We start from the raw sequence: 16,416 nt of genomic DNA on the forward strand, positions 1-16,416 counted from the left end.
TCATCACTGAGCTTCGCCCACATTGATCCTTTTAGAACTGCAACAGAATGAGAAATGTTAACCTCTGAGGTGTGTGTGTGTGTGTGTGTGTGCGTGCGTGTGTGTGTGTGTGTGTGTGTGTGTGTGTGTGTGTGTGTGTGTGTGGTGTGTGTGTGTGTGTGTGTGTGTGTGTGTGTGATCAAGCTGAATTATCATGCAAGTAACACTTTCTGACGGGCTCCTCTGCGTGGTTTCTGCTCGCTCCACATGCTGTTGATGAAGTCGGGGAGGAAAGTTGGACTTTTCAGGTCAGAGCTCGAAGCAGTTCCAGGACAGAGAAATCCACAGAGGGGAGATGTGCTGCTCTCAGGCAAAGAATCTCTCCCCACGTCTTCCTCCAAGCGTCCTTCTGACAGTTTCAGTGCAGAAACCTCACAGACACGGGGAAAAGTGTAAATATAGGCCTGATTTCTTTTTTTCTAACAGCTTTTCCTGCAAAGACAGATATTAACTGACATTTTGCATGTCTGCTGAATTATTTTGCGTATGTATTCCACCCAGACGGTGGTATTTGGGGCTATTTGGTTCACATTTCTCTGACCTTTCTCTATCTCCTTCCTCATCTGGCCATTGACGGATGCTAAATTAAACCGTGCCTGATTGTTTCTCTCCAGCTTCATTAAAAACAGCTGCAGCAGATCAATATATCCATTTGTAAAGTAACATCTAATTGGAAATGGTTGTGCATTCACTCTCAGACGCAGACCCAGTTGGCAGGCAGACGGGCGCCACAGAATGCGTGTGCCTTTGTGTGTGTGTGTGTGTGTGTGTGTTTCCTTCCAATGAAAAATAAAAAGCAAATAAACACACATAAGAGGGGGTCCATGTGGATCCCCTCTCCTGGCTCCACTGGAGGTGCTTAATTGTGTTCACCAGATGAAACCCTCTCAGCGTTGGAGGTTTCATTCGTCATCAGAGAAATACAGCTGCTCCAATCCGCTTATCAATGTGTGTCTCGCTGATGTTTCCATGGAAACCGTGTTTACTGCCCCAGAGTGTTCTAAAAATGGTTCCAAAGTGATAACAGTGCCAGGCGAGTGAAACTGGCACAGATATGATGGACAGTGGTGACGACGAGTGGTTCTCCTCGTTTAATCCATCACGTATGTTCTCTGTGGCCACGGCGACCAGCAAACGCTCGCCTGCTCTTGCCCGTGTGATTATTTAAAGCCACGAGAAAGGGGTGAATCAGGAACAGAGCCCCCCCTCCTTTGCTTCTGTGTGTATTTCAGCTCCCCTCCAACCCAAAAGTCTTGGATCAGAACCACCGAGCAGCGTTCCCGTACGTCTGAAAGTGTAGCATGGAAAACCTGACAGCTTCTGTTGTGTCTGCACGCTCCGCACTCCCCCCCCCCCCCCATTATTCCCCACTTTTACTCCGAGCTGAAGCAAACGGCTGGAAGATTCACCCACTCGCTTCCACAATGACCTGCTCTCCTCCGCAGTTGTGTCTGCTGCATTAACGCAGCATCATATAGATGGGATTCTGTGAATTCTATCACGAGTCCTTTGAAGGAGACAATTGTTAATGCTCGTATAGTTGGAGGAGACGGCTGAAGCTCTGTTCCCATGGCAATCAGCTGGGTGGAAATAACTTTGCATTCATCAGGTTTAAAGTAGGATTTGGCTATCAGTTGGGGGGGGGGATTGGGCTTTGGTAAGCTCTCACATTGTGTTCAATAATTTCTGTGTGATCAGTGTGGAGGAACCCTCACATCTTTTTTTTTTGCTTCCATTTGTATGCAGCCTAATTAAATGTTTGAGTAGTGAATGAAGCTGCTTCACTTTACATTCAATGTTCCCTTTCACAATATGTTTAATGTCATGTAATTAATGAAAGGGAAGGAAAGAAAACCAGTAAAAATTCTCACTGAATGTTTTTTAAATTTCTCTGGTGAGTGAATTCCTCTTTAATGAGAGCAGAACTGTTCTGAGCGTGTGTGAGACCTGGAGGCTGACAGTCTGTCAGTTTAGCCCCATGTCCCCCCCAGACACATCCATGAATATGGCCGCTGCACTTTTCCATTTAAATCGTCTATCAAATGTGCTTCACCCGTTAGTTTACTGACATGTGTCCTAAGTTTGACTATATATTATACCTGAACACCATTTTTTATAGAACTGGCCCACAAAATGAACATTTTTCTAGCTTTTGAAGATCTGCCTGCTATAGGGGGAATCTCCCGGAAGGGTCAAGATCACAGACCGGCCCCCTCAGACCTCGACCCCACCCAGCACATTTGGGGCAAGTAAGAAAATAAAGTTGACAGATCTGTTGTAGATTCATAGGAAATACTTTGGCTGGAGGTGCAGAAGGCCTGAGAGAACATGAGTGTTGCTGCAGAAGGTGCACAAACTCAGAGGAACCATTTAGAGATTTAATCAACATTATGCAATTAAATCATGTATTTAATGATCTGTTGGGTGCTTTAATCATTTTGAGCGCCTCCGTGTTTATTAAACATTTCACTGTCTGAGCATTTCACACAAAACCCTTTTGCTGCGGTAACTATGGTTTCAATCACTGCTAAAAATCTATTTGCCCATTAAGATTCTGTTCATGAGCGGGAGAAATCAGGTGTACATTTGTTTGTTTGTTTGTTTTTTTTTTGGTTTTTATATAATGGAGCTTGAGGGTTGACCTCAGCTGAAAATATTTGAACGCCTCAATGGAGTCTCAGAGCCACTATTCAGGAAGTGAACCAAGACGATCCCCAGACTCTGAGATTCTGTGAGAGAATCTGTGTTCAAATGTGAGAGAAGACAGAAAATTCTAGTCTAGTTTGAGCTTCAATGAGAAGATGAAAACATTTATTTAAGGCTTGCAGTGATGAAGATGACTCCCTGAAAGAACTGCGGCCCTACCCTGATGACATTGAGGAGGAGGAGGAGAGGAGGAGAGGAGGAGCAGGAGAGGAGGAGAGGAGGAGGAGAGGAGAGGAGGAGAGGAGGAGAGGAGGAGAGGAGGAGAGGAGAGGAGAGGAGGAGGGGTGGTCAACGTGCACAACAGCATCTGCTCACCAGATACCAGAACATGCAATGGTTTGTGTAAGTTCCATTGAAATTTTAAAAAAGCCCCGCGGGGGCAGAAACCGGCCCATCCATCAGTGGAGTACGCCACTCACTTCTTTAGATCTTGCTTCATTTGAAGTGTGACAGTCAGTCAGCTTTAATGTGCTCCTCCATCTGACAGGCTGCAGACTCGTCACTTTGGCCAGGCTGCGTTTGTGCAAGCGCATCATGTCTTATTTCCTCGCACGGGGCCTTTAACGGCGTCTGGGCGCCAACTCTCAGAGCTGTGTGACAACAATTAGAACGTCCCTCCGTCTCCTCCTCTGACAGAGACATCGCAACCAGCTGCATCAGACAATATTCCCCCGCTTCAGGCGTCTTTATTTCAAGTTCAGTTTGAAAATGGACACATTATGGCGGAATAGCGACGCGCATTAGTATTCGCCATGAGTCCCTGCATGAAAAGAGATTAGTTTCCTCCATGAATCTCTTAAAAAAACATGGGTAAAAGCACTGTGTGCTGCTTTGCCACTGTCCCTCTTCTGGGTAATTGATCCTCTAAAATGCATCTAAGCTACGCTGAAAGGGAGGGAAAAAGATGTAAACGAATTCAGCAATTTAAATTTCTATCTTCAATTTATTCCTGCTTCATCTGACAGCTGCAGTGACAGCGGTGAGTGAGAAGCTGCGTGAGGCTGCAGACTGAGCCCGTATCGACCAGTGAGTGTGTGTGTGTGTGTGTGTGTGTGGTGTGTGTGTGTGTGTGTGTGTGTGTGTGTGTGTGTGTGTGTGCTGTTTTAGAGTTTGGGTGAGTGCACATAAAGTGAATCCCCAGGACGACATCTTGACATGCAGATCCGAAGACAAACACAGCGGCTTCAGTTGGCGCGCACATTCTGATGTACACATCCATTTATTCATCTGTGTGGTGCTGAGGGGGTCCAGACTGGGGGATCGGCGGGTTCCCAGTTCTCAGTCGTGGAGAAAGGCTCTGTGGCTGTCAGGCTGCTCCCACTGAAGAAGGACCACTTTTCTTCTGACCTGAGGAATGACCTGACCTAAGGAAGCCAAAGCCTCCTGGGTCGTTAAGCTGTTCACACACACACACACACACACACACACACACATACACACACACATACATGCACACGCTTCACCTAATGCCTGAAACATACTGAAAATATCTTCGTGGCTGTGTTGCAGCCTGGGTGTTATTGGAGCATGTTTATCACTCTCTCGCGTGCCACTGAGGCCCCTAAAATAGCTCCATTTTATGATGACAGAGGGGTTTTGATAAGTGACTTGGGACTTGTGGCACGTTTGGACTTCATAAATCCTTCCTTCTCTTCAGGAATCTGCTCATTAAATTCTATTTTCTCTCCTCCTCCTCCGGCATGTTTGCATTATCTTATCACAATAATCCCCCCCCCCCCCCACACACACACACACACACTCACACACACACAAATTAGCTCTCTGTATCCAGATCAGCTCCATGAGCTGAATTATGGAGCGAAAGAAGTCATTAAGTGGGATAAAGATACAGGCAATCGATGGAGCAGCAGATACTCCGCAGCTCTCAATTGTCTCCAGTCCAGTGCACGTTTCCAGGTGAGCTCTCCAGTCAGTCACCGACCCCACAACTCCTCCACCAGTGTAGCAGAATCAATGACATCCGCACCCTCCGCACCCTCCGCACACTGGAGATTCTTTCAGTCATATTTTTCTTTTCAAAAAGCTTCTATATGTGCACCGATATTACATAAACTGTTCTTTTTTTGAAGACAGCAATAGAGCTGCAGATCCTTTTACACAGCATGACAAATAAGATGAAGAACAAGCCCTAATTCCCCACAGAATAATAGGCAGCGCAGCAACCAATCTCTGTTGGTGTGTGGGCAGATTCACAATTTTTGCTCAGCCTGTAATTTTAATATCGGGCTCGAAAACAGCTCGATAAATAAATGAGGCAGACAGATGCTCCTATTCAAAGGGAGTGTGCTCCTTTTTATTCATTCACTTCAGGGGAAAATGAGAGAAAGAAGCAGAGGTGCAGCACGGTGTCCGTCTTCTCTATAATGACACATACATTTGACTTGTCCGGCATTAAGGATGTGACCCACCTGCACCAAAGTCCTGTTCCTCCTGGGAATTTAATGGCCAATTGAAGCTGAGATTTATAGTCATCACACAGTAGCCACATAAAGTCTTCTCAGAATGGGAAGCAGGAAAATCTCGGCCCTTAGCTTCAACTACCTTGGCTATAGTTGTATCAGAGCCAGTGAGAATCCTCCACATGTCTCCCATGTATACAGAGTTTCAGCACATCTGCATGTAGGTAAATAATTCATGCAGCGCATTCAGAATTCATGCAAACATGTGCCGGGCACATGATAACGCCATCAATATGTTCCCCAAACACGAGGCCCGGCTGGCGCTTTATCCGGAGGGATGCGGGTGGTCTGGAGAGCTGGTCAGTGACCAAGTGTCAGGCTCCAGTGTAACGTGGCCCTGAGCGTGTCGCGGCGGCTGAGGCGTGTGATGCGCAATGTTATCCCGCAACACCGCAGCCGATGTGGATTAATTCTTTCTTTTGCGTCTCCTCCCCAGCGCACGGCCGTGCAATCATGTGGAATGACTCATTCATGTGGTCCACGAAGCCTCTCAGGCCACACACATCCTCACACTGCCAGGTTTTCCATGTAGCCCCTGCGCGGATGCCAGGAGCTCCTACACCCACATACGAAATAATACTAACTGAATCTGTGTGGCGGCCTTTCAACCCTCCGCCCCTCCGCCGTTGGACTTCAGCCAGCCTGTAGTATATTTCCTCTCTGTTTGTGTCTGTCTCTGTCAGTCAGCTCTCTTCCGTCTCGCTCTGGGAGGCCAACCTTTCAGCATTTCCAATGATGTGCCTCGGAAATCTGTTTCCAGGGCAACCAGGGTACCAAGTACTCTCCCAGTGGCTTCTTGCTTGTGTGTCCTTTATTTACACTTTTAATATAGCTGATGTAAACATGTAACTAAATTAAAAATATAATTGTGAGGAAAACACCCGCCCACACACACACACACACACACACACACACACACACACACACACACACACACACACACTAAAGGTAAATATAGAATCAGTAGAATCAGTTATGAATCATCCAGTTGTTTGTGTCACTGTTGTGCCAAATAAATCTATATATATAATCCTGGTTAGTTTTCAGTTTTATTGCTTTATTGAGGCAGAGAATAAATGAATTCAATTCTCCGTGATCAATCGAAGATATTAAACGTGTCGAGAGTCGGTTGGTCCTGTTGCGCAGCGGCGCGCACTATTCTCCGAAAGCAAGCTTTATGGTCAGAACACGACACATATCTGATAACAGAGCAAGAAAGAAGATGTTTGTGGGGTTTTTTGAACACGTCTTGCGCTTATTGGACTTATTGAAAATCAACTCACGTTCGCCACTTTAAAGCCTTGCGCTTGCGCGTAACGACGCCGGGAGCTGTCCAAGTGCTGAAATGAGAAAAGGCGTTCCGTCCCCATTCCTCAACAGAGGACGCGTCTTCCACCTGCGAAACATCTCACTTCACAAGTGGCAGCACAGGCCGACGGACTGGTTTCCACAGGGCGAGGCAGCAGAGCTCCAGCCTGTGGACTTTTGAGCGTCCGTCCGTGGCACCGACGGTGCCGCGCTCCTCCGCTCCGAGAGTTCAATGCGCGTCTGCTATGATCCGCGGCTGCGTTGAGGAATGTCTCCTGTGTTTTGGAGACACACACCCGCGCGTCAGGAAGAGAGCGACCCCCCCATTTGGATTATGTGTTTGACCAACATAAAAATGTGGAAGAACTAAAAGAGCGAGCACATGGGAAAGCCTGAAGGAATGAGTCGCTCCTTTGTCAAGATTTGCATAACTTTACTGACGTACTTCATGGAGACAAACAACTTCAGGTAGGCCGAGCTTTGCCATTTTGTTTCTTCTGTACGAAATTTTAAAAAAGAGAGAGAGAGAGGGAGAGAGGGAGAATTTGTGTCATTAAAACACCATTTAAAAGTTGAGTATTTTCTCCCCTACAAAAAAGTTTTTAATTTTTAAGTTCTAAATTATATATTTAGAACTTATATATTGATGAAAGTTGCTTTGCAGTTTTCACAATTTATTATTTCAGGTGACATCATTTGCTAAATGGTTGGACATTATAATATACAATAGGCCAAATGATTGGCGGAACAAAAAAAATTATTTTTTTTAAAAATTCCCACAACTTCACACAATTATACAGGCTGGCCTGAGCCGTGTGTGTTCTATAACCCCATTCTCTGGTTCTACCGTCCTCACCAGCCAGCTGGAAGGCGACAGATAAGCTTTAACTCCCACTTTTCTGTCACGACTTCTGATAAAGTGATTTGTGTGTGTGTGTGTGTGTGTGTGTGTGTGTGTGTGTTTCAGGGTTGTGCATGCCAAGGAGCACGATTCCAGATCATCTTCCAACATGTCTCCATCAGACTTCCTGGACTCCCTAATGGGTCGCACGTCAGGGTACGATGCACGAATCAGACCCAATTTTAAAGGTTTGTCCTTTTGGGAACCATCCCGCATCCCTTTCCACATACATTTATGCAGCTCACACTCAGATAATCTTTGCCTGTAGAATATTCCTCCTCACAAACACATTCCTTCTTATCCTGGGATCCATTTAGTCTTATCTGATGCTGATATCCTGCTCCCCGTCCTTTGATAAGAGCGATCAATCATCTCCACAATAACAAGCGTGTCCTGGCTCGAGTGTGTTCTTAAACTAACCTCCCCCTGTGACGCCACACGCTTGTTTCCATGTGATGAAATGATGCCAGACAGTAACCACGGTCTCCATTAAATAATAACCTGAAAGCCAAAAAGGGGGGCTTCTGTAAATGTCACAGCCACATTTGCAGACAGGGATGCCACCGAGACAGACCAAATGATGGATGGTGCCCCCGTGGTGAAGCTGCAGGCTACCGACTTCCCCTGTTGCTGCTGCTGTGATGCCGGAGAGACACGAACAGCATCTGTTACTGGAAAGGAGCTGAGTGAGGATCAGGCTGAGAGACACACTCCAGGCTGGCTGAGGTGGACGTGGATTTGCATGAACTTAAGGGATTCCTGTTGAAGCGGCTCTCTGGATTCAGGCGGCTGGCTTCCTTTATCAGAGAGCAAAGCAACAGTGGCTGCTTCTGGCTAATAAGCAGAGGTGGACGACTCGTTCTCAGAGCAGAAAATGCTCCCTGTCTTGTTAGGAATCTGGCATTTCATGGCAGGAGAGATAAATGCACAGAAGAAAACACAGCGATGCGCACCTGCTGGTTGGTCTTTCAGCGCAACGTTGATCTGTGTTTGTGAAGGCTGACCTAGATTTCTTTGCTGAGTTTGTTGCGAGATGTTTTCTTTTCTGGCTGCGCCGCTAAATGCAGCTACCTGACAACAAACTCGGGCAAATATTAATACCGACTTTCATGAAATATTGATGAGGCTCTTGTGAAGGAAGGGCAGTGGGAAGGCCTAACAACCTCACACATCAAGATGAGGCAGAAAAGAGTGGGGAAAAGGGTTCATACAAAGGCAAAGAGATTTGTGATGAAGTCAGTAACACAACTCTTTAGATTTTAGCTAAATATCTGTAGGTATTTACGTAGAGAAGGATCTGCTAAACCTGCTGATCCATCCTCACCTTCCTTCATGCTTCAGCATATCTTTTTAGACCCCCATAAATGTGACTTTCAATCTTTTAATCAACAGCGTCGGCTCTGTGACATTGGTGCGTTCCTGGTTCCTGTGTTGTGTCACCATTTTGTCTGTCCCTCAACCTGCAGGTCCACCAGTTAACGTCACCTGCAACATATTTATCAACAGCTTTGGTTCCATAGCAGAAACTACAATGGTGAGTTGAATGTTGACCTCTGCTGAAGGACTGAAACATATTATTAGAATTACCTCTGTATTCCATACATTTATTTATTTATTCTACTTGGGATAATAGGAATATATGGTTTGTCTTTCCAAAGACAGTGGTGCTTGACATTTACACCTGTGTAGATCTGGTATCTCATGGATGCATTGAGCTCCCACACTTCTGCATTTTCAGTAAACTCACACCACTTTATATCATCCCTCCCCTGTGATGGTCTCACAATGTACAAAGGAGTAGATGCAGCTGCATGATGCAAAAGCAAGTAGAGGCGTCGGAGTTCCAGACGTCAGCGTCACACGACTGTTCAACTCAGCTAGAATCTCCTGATCCAAGCTCTCAGCCAGAATGAGACATCAGGCATCATCTAAACCCAAGAGATCCTGCCAGACCTACCTGGAGGTTTGAGTAGCATGAGGAGAAGTGCTGCTTTAAAAAAAAGTGAAAAGAAGAAGGAGCTTTACCTGTGAGGAACAAGTCTGGTTCAACATCCAACTAAATTCAGTTCAGCTACGCAGAATCTGCCAGGAGAGGATGAACTTTCATCCCGGAATCAGCTGAGGAAGGTTAAGATTGAGACCACCAAATATTTGTGGAAGTCTCTAATTCCAAAGCTGATTTAGATTCATTAGAGAAGCAAATAAAATCGGTAAATTGTTATGCAGTATCTGCTGTGTTGTGGGATCTCTGGGCTGCTGTGAGCGGCAGGATTGTGTGAACTTTCTGCCACAACTCTGCGATCAGCCCAGGGTTTGTGGGGGGTTTCTCTGCATCGGTGGTTCCGTCAGTAACGTGCGAGAACACCTGAATGCCCAAGGAGATAAAAACATGAACCCTGACAAACTCAACAATCACAGGGTTCATAATGACGGTTATTAGCTACTTAGATCACAAATGGAGGCTGATAATTTATGCAGAGCCGGAGCACTCAAGATTGCCAGGGAATTACACAGCTTTAGACACGCATGCAAATATTTTGGAACCGCCAACGTGCTGACGGAATGACAAACAGCGACGGGGTCGCGTCTCATCAGTGTGACACATCAATCGTGAGAGATTTGTGGCGCTTCAGTTTACCACCGTGTCACACTGTCATGCCGATCACATGACAAGATCCCGTCTTTAGCCTCTGTAATGACAAAATCATAGTGATTAAAAAAGTGAGTATAAATCATGACCTGCACGTAAACAGTTACATCCTTTGATTTATTGTTATTTACAGGTAGGTGTAGGTTTTACTTTATGCTACTTTATACTTTTCAAGCTGCTGTGGCATAATTAGGGGTTTTTATTAATGTACCTCAAAGTTATCGTGACAACATCATCAAACATAAATGCATCTGGCAGGAAAGCTGTTTATGAACTGGCACATGTCTCATAACTGTGGCCTGAGTGCCATGAAATATGCAAAGCGTCTTGTCATCTGTGCAGGATTACAGAGTGAACATCTTCCTGAGGCAGAAGTGGAATGACCCGCGGCTGGCCTACAGCAAATACCCCGATCCGTCCCTGGACCTGGACCCGTCCATGCTGGACTCCATATGGAAGCCCGACCTCTTCTTCGCCAACGAGAAAGGAGCCAACTTCCACGACGTCACCACGGACAACAAGTTGCTGCGGATCTTCAAGAACGGAAACGTTCTCTACAGCATCAGGTGAGGAGCTGATGGGCTGCTGGAGCAGTTTTATGAATAAGTATTAAATAATTATTAACCAGTCCTGTTACCATTTATCCCAGTATAACCAGACCAATTATTACCTGTGCCCCGCTATACCCAGTCCAGTTACTCTGTCTGTCCCTCTAAAACCAGAACAATTAATCTTATCTCTTTTCACTCTGGATAATCACTCCAATTAGCCACTTTGGTCCCTCTATATCTGAGAATATCAGTCTATTTACCTTTTTGTACCACAATTACCATTCGATTTTCCTCAGTATAACCTGATGATTTCATCCGCTTTGAGCAGAACTCTTAATCTGATCCTGTTTGTGGTGCTTTGAATTGGCGATTGATGCGGGAAGATTCCAGACATAATGATCATATAATTGTTTTTAGCCATAACTGCTAACAAAATTAGTGAGCTTGGCGAGATAATCGTTGTAAAAGGTAAAAAAAATTACTGGAATGGAAAATTAGGTAGTTCGACTTCAGCAGCTGAGGAGAGATTTAATAGTTTCACATTTTTTCTCTTCCTGCGACAGTAAAGTGAAAAGTCTGAACTGTGAGTCACGATGAGCCAGGTCTTATAAAGATATCACAGTGGTCATTTTCACTGCTGCTGGTTCACAGGTCAAGTGGAAATAATTTTTAGAAGCACCCAGAGTTTTCAGCAGGCCTGACACGGAGGTGGGGGTGGGCGCTGAATAAAAATGACACAGTAGAGCCGGCGCTATGAAGCAGAGTTTCCTCAGGACATGCTCCCTCATAGCTTTTCTTACATTTCCTCTTAAACATCAAAGGCCGCATCAAAGATATGGATTTTATCTCATTACGATCTCTCCTTTGAAATGCCGTAATTCGCCGGGCTTGCGGCACATCCCCACGCGCAATGTGGGTTTTCAGCACGGGAACATTGATTCTGAGAGGCCGAGCTGGTCTCGGGGCCGTTGTTGAGAATCTGGAATGAAGATGGAAATGAGAAACCCTCAGTGTGTCGCCCCTGTTGTTTGAGCACAGAGAAACGAGCCCCCAAGTTTCAGCAAACACAATCTAAAAGAGTTCAACACATTTCATTTCAATCAGATATTCCATCTTGTGCGCGCACGTGACCGCATCACAGCAGACTGACCCTTGAGTCCATTTACCGGGCACCTCGGGGCCGAGAGGAGCTCAGGTGTGGAGGGTTAATAGGCCAGATGAAGGGTGACTGGGACCACTCACCATTCATGAGAATGCTGACAAACCGAGACGGCGGCCCACAATGCATCACAGATACAATAAGTTGGAGTAATGAAAGTGTGATAGGAATCTGCTGGAGGGAATCCTGCGCCACGCTGCGTGCCAGAGGCTATCAGAGGCCAGACACAGGCCTGAATGGAAAAGATGTCCAAAGAAAAGCAGCAGCTGGGATTTCATTTGTCAGGAAAATGCAGCACCTGTCAGTCATTTTGGGCGAATTACATCCACGTGCACGTGCAAACCGCTCACTGCCCCCACCTGTCCTGCAGGTTGACTCTCATCCTGTCCTGCCCGATGGATCTGAAGAACTTTCCCATGGATGTCCAGACCTGCACGATGCAGCTGGAGAGTTGTGAGTTCTGCCTTTCTGTTCTTGTTTCTGCGTGGACGCTGGCCTAAACGTGCGTGTCTGTCTGTCTCTCCGCCGCCAGTCGGCTACACCATGAATGACTTGGTCTTCGAGTGGCTGGAGAACGGGGCGGTGCAGGTGTCTGACGGTCTCACCCTGCCTCAGTTCATCATGAGGGATGAGAAGGAGCTGGGCTACTGCACCAAACACTACAACACCGGTGAGAAGAAACATGCGGCTACTCTTTAGCGTGGTTCCTTTATTTCACCCTTTAATACACATCTTGTGTGGATATGAGCTGAATGATAATAACAAACCCGTGTTCAAGATTCTGCTGTCGAACCTCCACACTGGCCATGCAATACATGTGACATGTTCATGTGAAACAGTTGTGATCTGCGCGAATTATGAGGGTTTCCTCAAAGTTCTAGCTTTGCTTTTGACTTTATCTGTAAAGACAGAACAATAAAATGAAAAGTATAGTGCCTGAACTTATTTCGAAGACTCAGACTTAAGGGAAAAGTTCAAATGTCATCAAAAAAAGAGTTCTTGAAATCAGAGACAATCATGTAGCACAGAAGGGAAAGAGGAGAGACACAGGTGGAACACACAGAGCTGAGGGAGGTGGACAGATACGTGCACATTGAGTGAAAACTTCTGTGTTTCCACACCAGGTAAATTCACTTGTATAGAGGTGAAATTTCACCTGGAGCGACAGATGGGATACTACCTGATCCAGATGTACATCCCCTCCCTCCTCATCGTCATCCTCTCCTGGGTGTCCTTCTGGATCAACATGGACGCGGCGCCTGCCAGAGTGGCACTGGGCATCACCACCGTGCTCACCATGACCACGCAGAGCTCCGGCTCCAGAGCTTCTCTTCCAAAGGTCATTGTTTCATATCAGTCCCAGCATGCACGTGTGTGTGTTTGCCGTGCACGTAAACCTCGCTGCAGATTAAATCTGCTTTTCACCTCAGACCTCTGATCGGTCACTTATTTACCTGTTTGTGCATGTTGGGGAGTTAAGCACAGACACCGAGTCACGTCTTTCTGCACGTGCACGCGTGTGCTGCTGAGTGTATGACGGGAGCCGTCTAATTGAACCAGACACTAACTCCGAAAGCTGAGACGTTTTCTCCAAACGTTAATCAGCTGTCACGAGTTTAAGGACGCTGATGAGCGATGCGGGCTTTTAACTTCGTCCGTGCACTTTCAAAGGAAACAGATCAGAACTAATAGGCAGGAATTATTTCCCGCTGTGCAGTCGCTGGCATTGCTCGCTGGCAGCTCTGATACTTTTGCCAGCAAACATTACCTTAATTACTATCAGTGAGAAGTCCCAGTAAACTGCGATAATGAGCGGGATGAAAGAGAAAAGCAGCGAGAACCAACAGCGGGACTAACGAACACTTCATCGATGTCTCAGCTTCTGTGTTTATCTGAGCTGGACTCTGATGTCGCCACCTGGGAAGATCTGACAAAATGTGCGTTCTCTCCTCAGGTCTCTTATGTGAAAGCCATTGATATCTGGATGGCTGTGTGTTTGCTCTTCGTATTTGCTGCGTTGCTGGAATATGCTGGAGTTAATTTTGTCTCCAGGCAACAGAAGGAGTTCTTACGCCTGAGGCGAAGACAAAGGAGGACACAAAAGGCAGGTTTTCAAAGACCGTGTGGTCAATATGTGGTTAGAATTTGTGCTTGTTATGGTTATGGAGGCTTGTATCAACATTTGTAGCACCTCTCCCACTTATAGTCCAGATAAAAATATCTTGGACAGTATGAATTTTATTAAATGTCATGTCACAGATTTCACTGCAAGAGGAATGAATGACTCCTACATTTCATATCTTCAAAACTTACATCACTCTAAATTAGTTCAATACCTCTCCTATTATTCGTTTTTTTCACAATATCTGATACATTTTCCAGTAATTATCTCAACCGATCTCTCCGACATCCCTTTCCTTTGTTCGGGTGAAGATAATGTCTTCAGGTAAATGATCGACTTGGCAGAGCGCATTAGAGGGGACACAATAGGATCTAGGTGCCCAGAAGAGACAGAGAATTGGGACATTGAACTGGTGACCTGCCAGCAGGGCTTGAATGACTGATTCCACCAGATTGGCAGCCAATCAGGAGGCAGCAGCAATGTGAGCGTGTTTGTGTTCTGACACCATGTTTGCAGGATGAAGACATGCGCGAAGGCCGCTTTAATTTTGCCGGCTACGTGAGCCAGCCCGCGCCGACCAAGGACAGCTCGGCCATCAAGAACGCCGCCCCGACCCCAAACCCTCAGCCGCCGGTCCCCAGAGACGTGGACACCATGAGGAAGAAGTTTGTGGACAGAGCCAAGAGGATAGACACCATCTCCAGGGCAGCCTTCCCCCTGGCCTTCCTCATCTTCAACGTCTTCTACTGGATCACCTACAAGATCATCAGGCATGAGGACATCCACAAGAAGTAGGAGACTTCAGAGGGAAGGAATTCTTCCATTTCCTGGACTGAGGAACGCCGCAGGAACTGTGACGAGACGTTAACGAGCGGCGTGGTGTTCTTTCAGGGATAATGTATAATTATCATGTCTCCATCTCACAGTAATTGTCACTCTGATAACATTGAACAGTTGCAGAGATGCTTTTTGTTGTGACATCAGTGAAAAATGTTTCCCGATTCATCTGGGATCATGATTTAGACTCTCACAGGACAAGATGAACCTTTATTTATTTATCTATCTATTTATTTCTGTTTATTTATTTAAAATCAGTCCTGCCTTGTTGTCAGACAAACAGAAACATTCCGTTTGGATTTATAAATCAGCAGGAGGTTTTTTTGACCGCAAAAAAAAAAAAAAAAAAAAGGTTGTACTGTCTTTGTGCACTGTTGCCGGGCAGAATCCGTTTACACCAAACAAAGCAGCCAACATATGAAATATGCACCCAGATGCATCCCTCACACATTAGGTCTCAGCACGTTTCTGCACGAGCATCGACACAAAGCAGATGAAGATCTGGGGCTGGATACTCCCGAGGCCTTACCTATCAGAGATACAGCGAGACGGAGCCTTTGAATGCACCGCCACGACTTTTTCTCCCCGAACTGGAGCTGAAATTCAAGAGCACTTTTGTTTCGCGTGATGTTCGAGGTGATGTCGGTCGTCGGCTGGTGTTCGGGTCAGAAGAGCGATGCCTCGTGAGCTGTTAGACAAACAGGCGTGTAGTCGGCCCTTTCTGTTGCTCCATATTAATGTGATTTTTGTTTTTTCGCTTTTGTACATTAACTGATGGCATATTTATCGTAACAGAGGAAACGACTGTGACCTCCCTCCGGCTTTATTTGCTGGACGGCGGATTAGCTGAGTCCAACAGTGAGGGACAGATGGAATAGAGAGCAGCTATTGGTTTTTGAATGCTATTTCTGAAAAGTGTTATTTACTGTTCTGTACGTTAATAAAATTGACTGTGTACCATATTTGGATGGTCAGATTGTTTTTGTTTCTATCCTTTTTCTTCCGATTGATGCCTGGCTGGAGGACGACATGTGAAAATGCTTTGCTCTTATCTTATAAGTCAGGGCGATGACACACACCACAGAACGCAGGGCGGCCTGGGGTCACGCCGGCGCCTCAATGGTCTGGAGACGTTTTTAGAGCTCAACACACGGGAAGTAAAAATGGATCAATAACTAATCCCCACATGGAACCACCACCAGCACAGCTTTTATTCATCGTTTATTATCATTCTGCTCCGAATAAACAAAAACACAAATATTTGTTTGCTCAAACCAGCGAAGAAGAAGTGAAAAGAAAATGGGGCTTGTAATCGGGGCGACGAGGGAAGCAACTTTTCCACATTGATTAAAGTGTGAGTGTATGTGGGGGGGCATCATGTCTGATGGAGAGAGGTGAGAAACGGGGGTTGCTATAGCAACTGCATATCAATGGAGGAGGCTCATGCGAGAGAGAAAAGCTGTACTTGGGAACACTTGGTGTGATTGCCTCAAGTGTCTCTGATGTTGGTAACACAGCGAGTGCAAGCATAATTTATTCTGTGTTTAGGTCTAATCAGAACAGCTTGTTTTGGACCCTCCTCAAAGGATGACGGTTCCGTAGAACCTCTGCAAGCGTCACACTGATGGAACCGTGTGTGCATCCTTTTCCATTCCGTAAAATC

At 45.9% G+C, this 16,416-nt stretch overlaps 1 protein-coding gene and 1 long non-coding RNA gene across 2 annotated transcripts; one reads left to right on the forward strand and one right to left on the reverse strand.

Moving 5' to 3' along the window:
• Window positions 1-6,261: 6,261 nt before the first annotated feature.
• On the reverse strand, window positions 6,262-6,649 carry LOC130531654 (uncharacterized). Its single transcript, XR_008952168.1, has 2 exons — window positions 6,509-6,649; window positions 6,262-6,424 (listed from the first exon to the last, which is right to left on the reverse strand). It is a non-coding gene; the product is annotated as an uncharacterized LOC130531654 (long non-coding RNA).
• glra2 (glycine receptor, alpha 2) lies at window positions 6,418-15,715 on the forward strand. The gene is made up of 9 exons (XM_057043732.1): window positions 6,418-7,001; window positions 7,501-7,622; window positions 8,901-8,968; window positions 10,427-10,650; window positions 12,165-12,247; window positions 12,327-12,464; window positions 12,919-13,133; window positions 13,749-13,898; window positions 14,433-15,715. Exons 1-9 carry the CDS (start codon window positions 6,916-6,918, stop codon window positions 14,709-14,711), a joined length of 1,365 nt encoding a protein of 454 aa, XP_056899712.1. The 5' UTR covers window positions 6,418-6,915; the 3' UTR covers window positions 14,712-15,715.
• The last annotated feature ends 701 nt before the right edge of the window (window positions 15,716-16,416 follow it).

Source organism: Takifugu flavidus, chromosome 1 (genome assembly GCF_003711565.1).
Source record: "Takifugu flavidus isolate HTHZ2018 chromosome 1, ASM371156v2, whole genome shotgun sequence".
Classification (NCBI taxonomy): domain Eukaryota; kingdom Metazoa; phylum Chordata; class Actinopteri; order Tetraodontiformes; family Tetraodontidae; genus Takifugu; species Takifugu flavidus.

Coding starts and splice junctions, on each gene's coding strand:
- glra2 (XM_057043732.1), top strand. CDS start 6,916: ATGGGAAAGCCTGAAGGAATGAGTCGCTCCTTTGTCAAGATTTGCATA. Junction 7,623..8,900: donor AATCAGACCCAATTTTAAAG/GTTTGTCCTTTT, acceptor CTCAACCTGCAG/GTCCACCAGTTAACGTCACC. Junction 13,899..14,432: donor GACAAAGGAGGACACAAAAG/GCAGGTTTTCAA, acceptor CCATGTTTGCAG/GATGAAGACATGCGCGAAGG.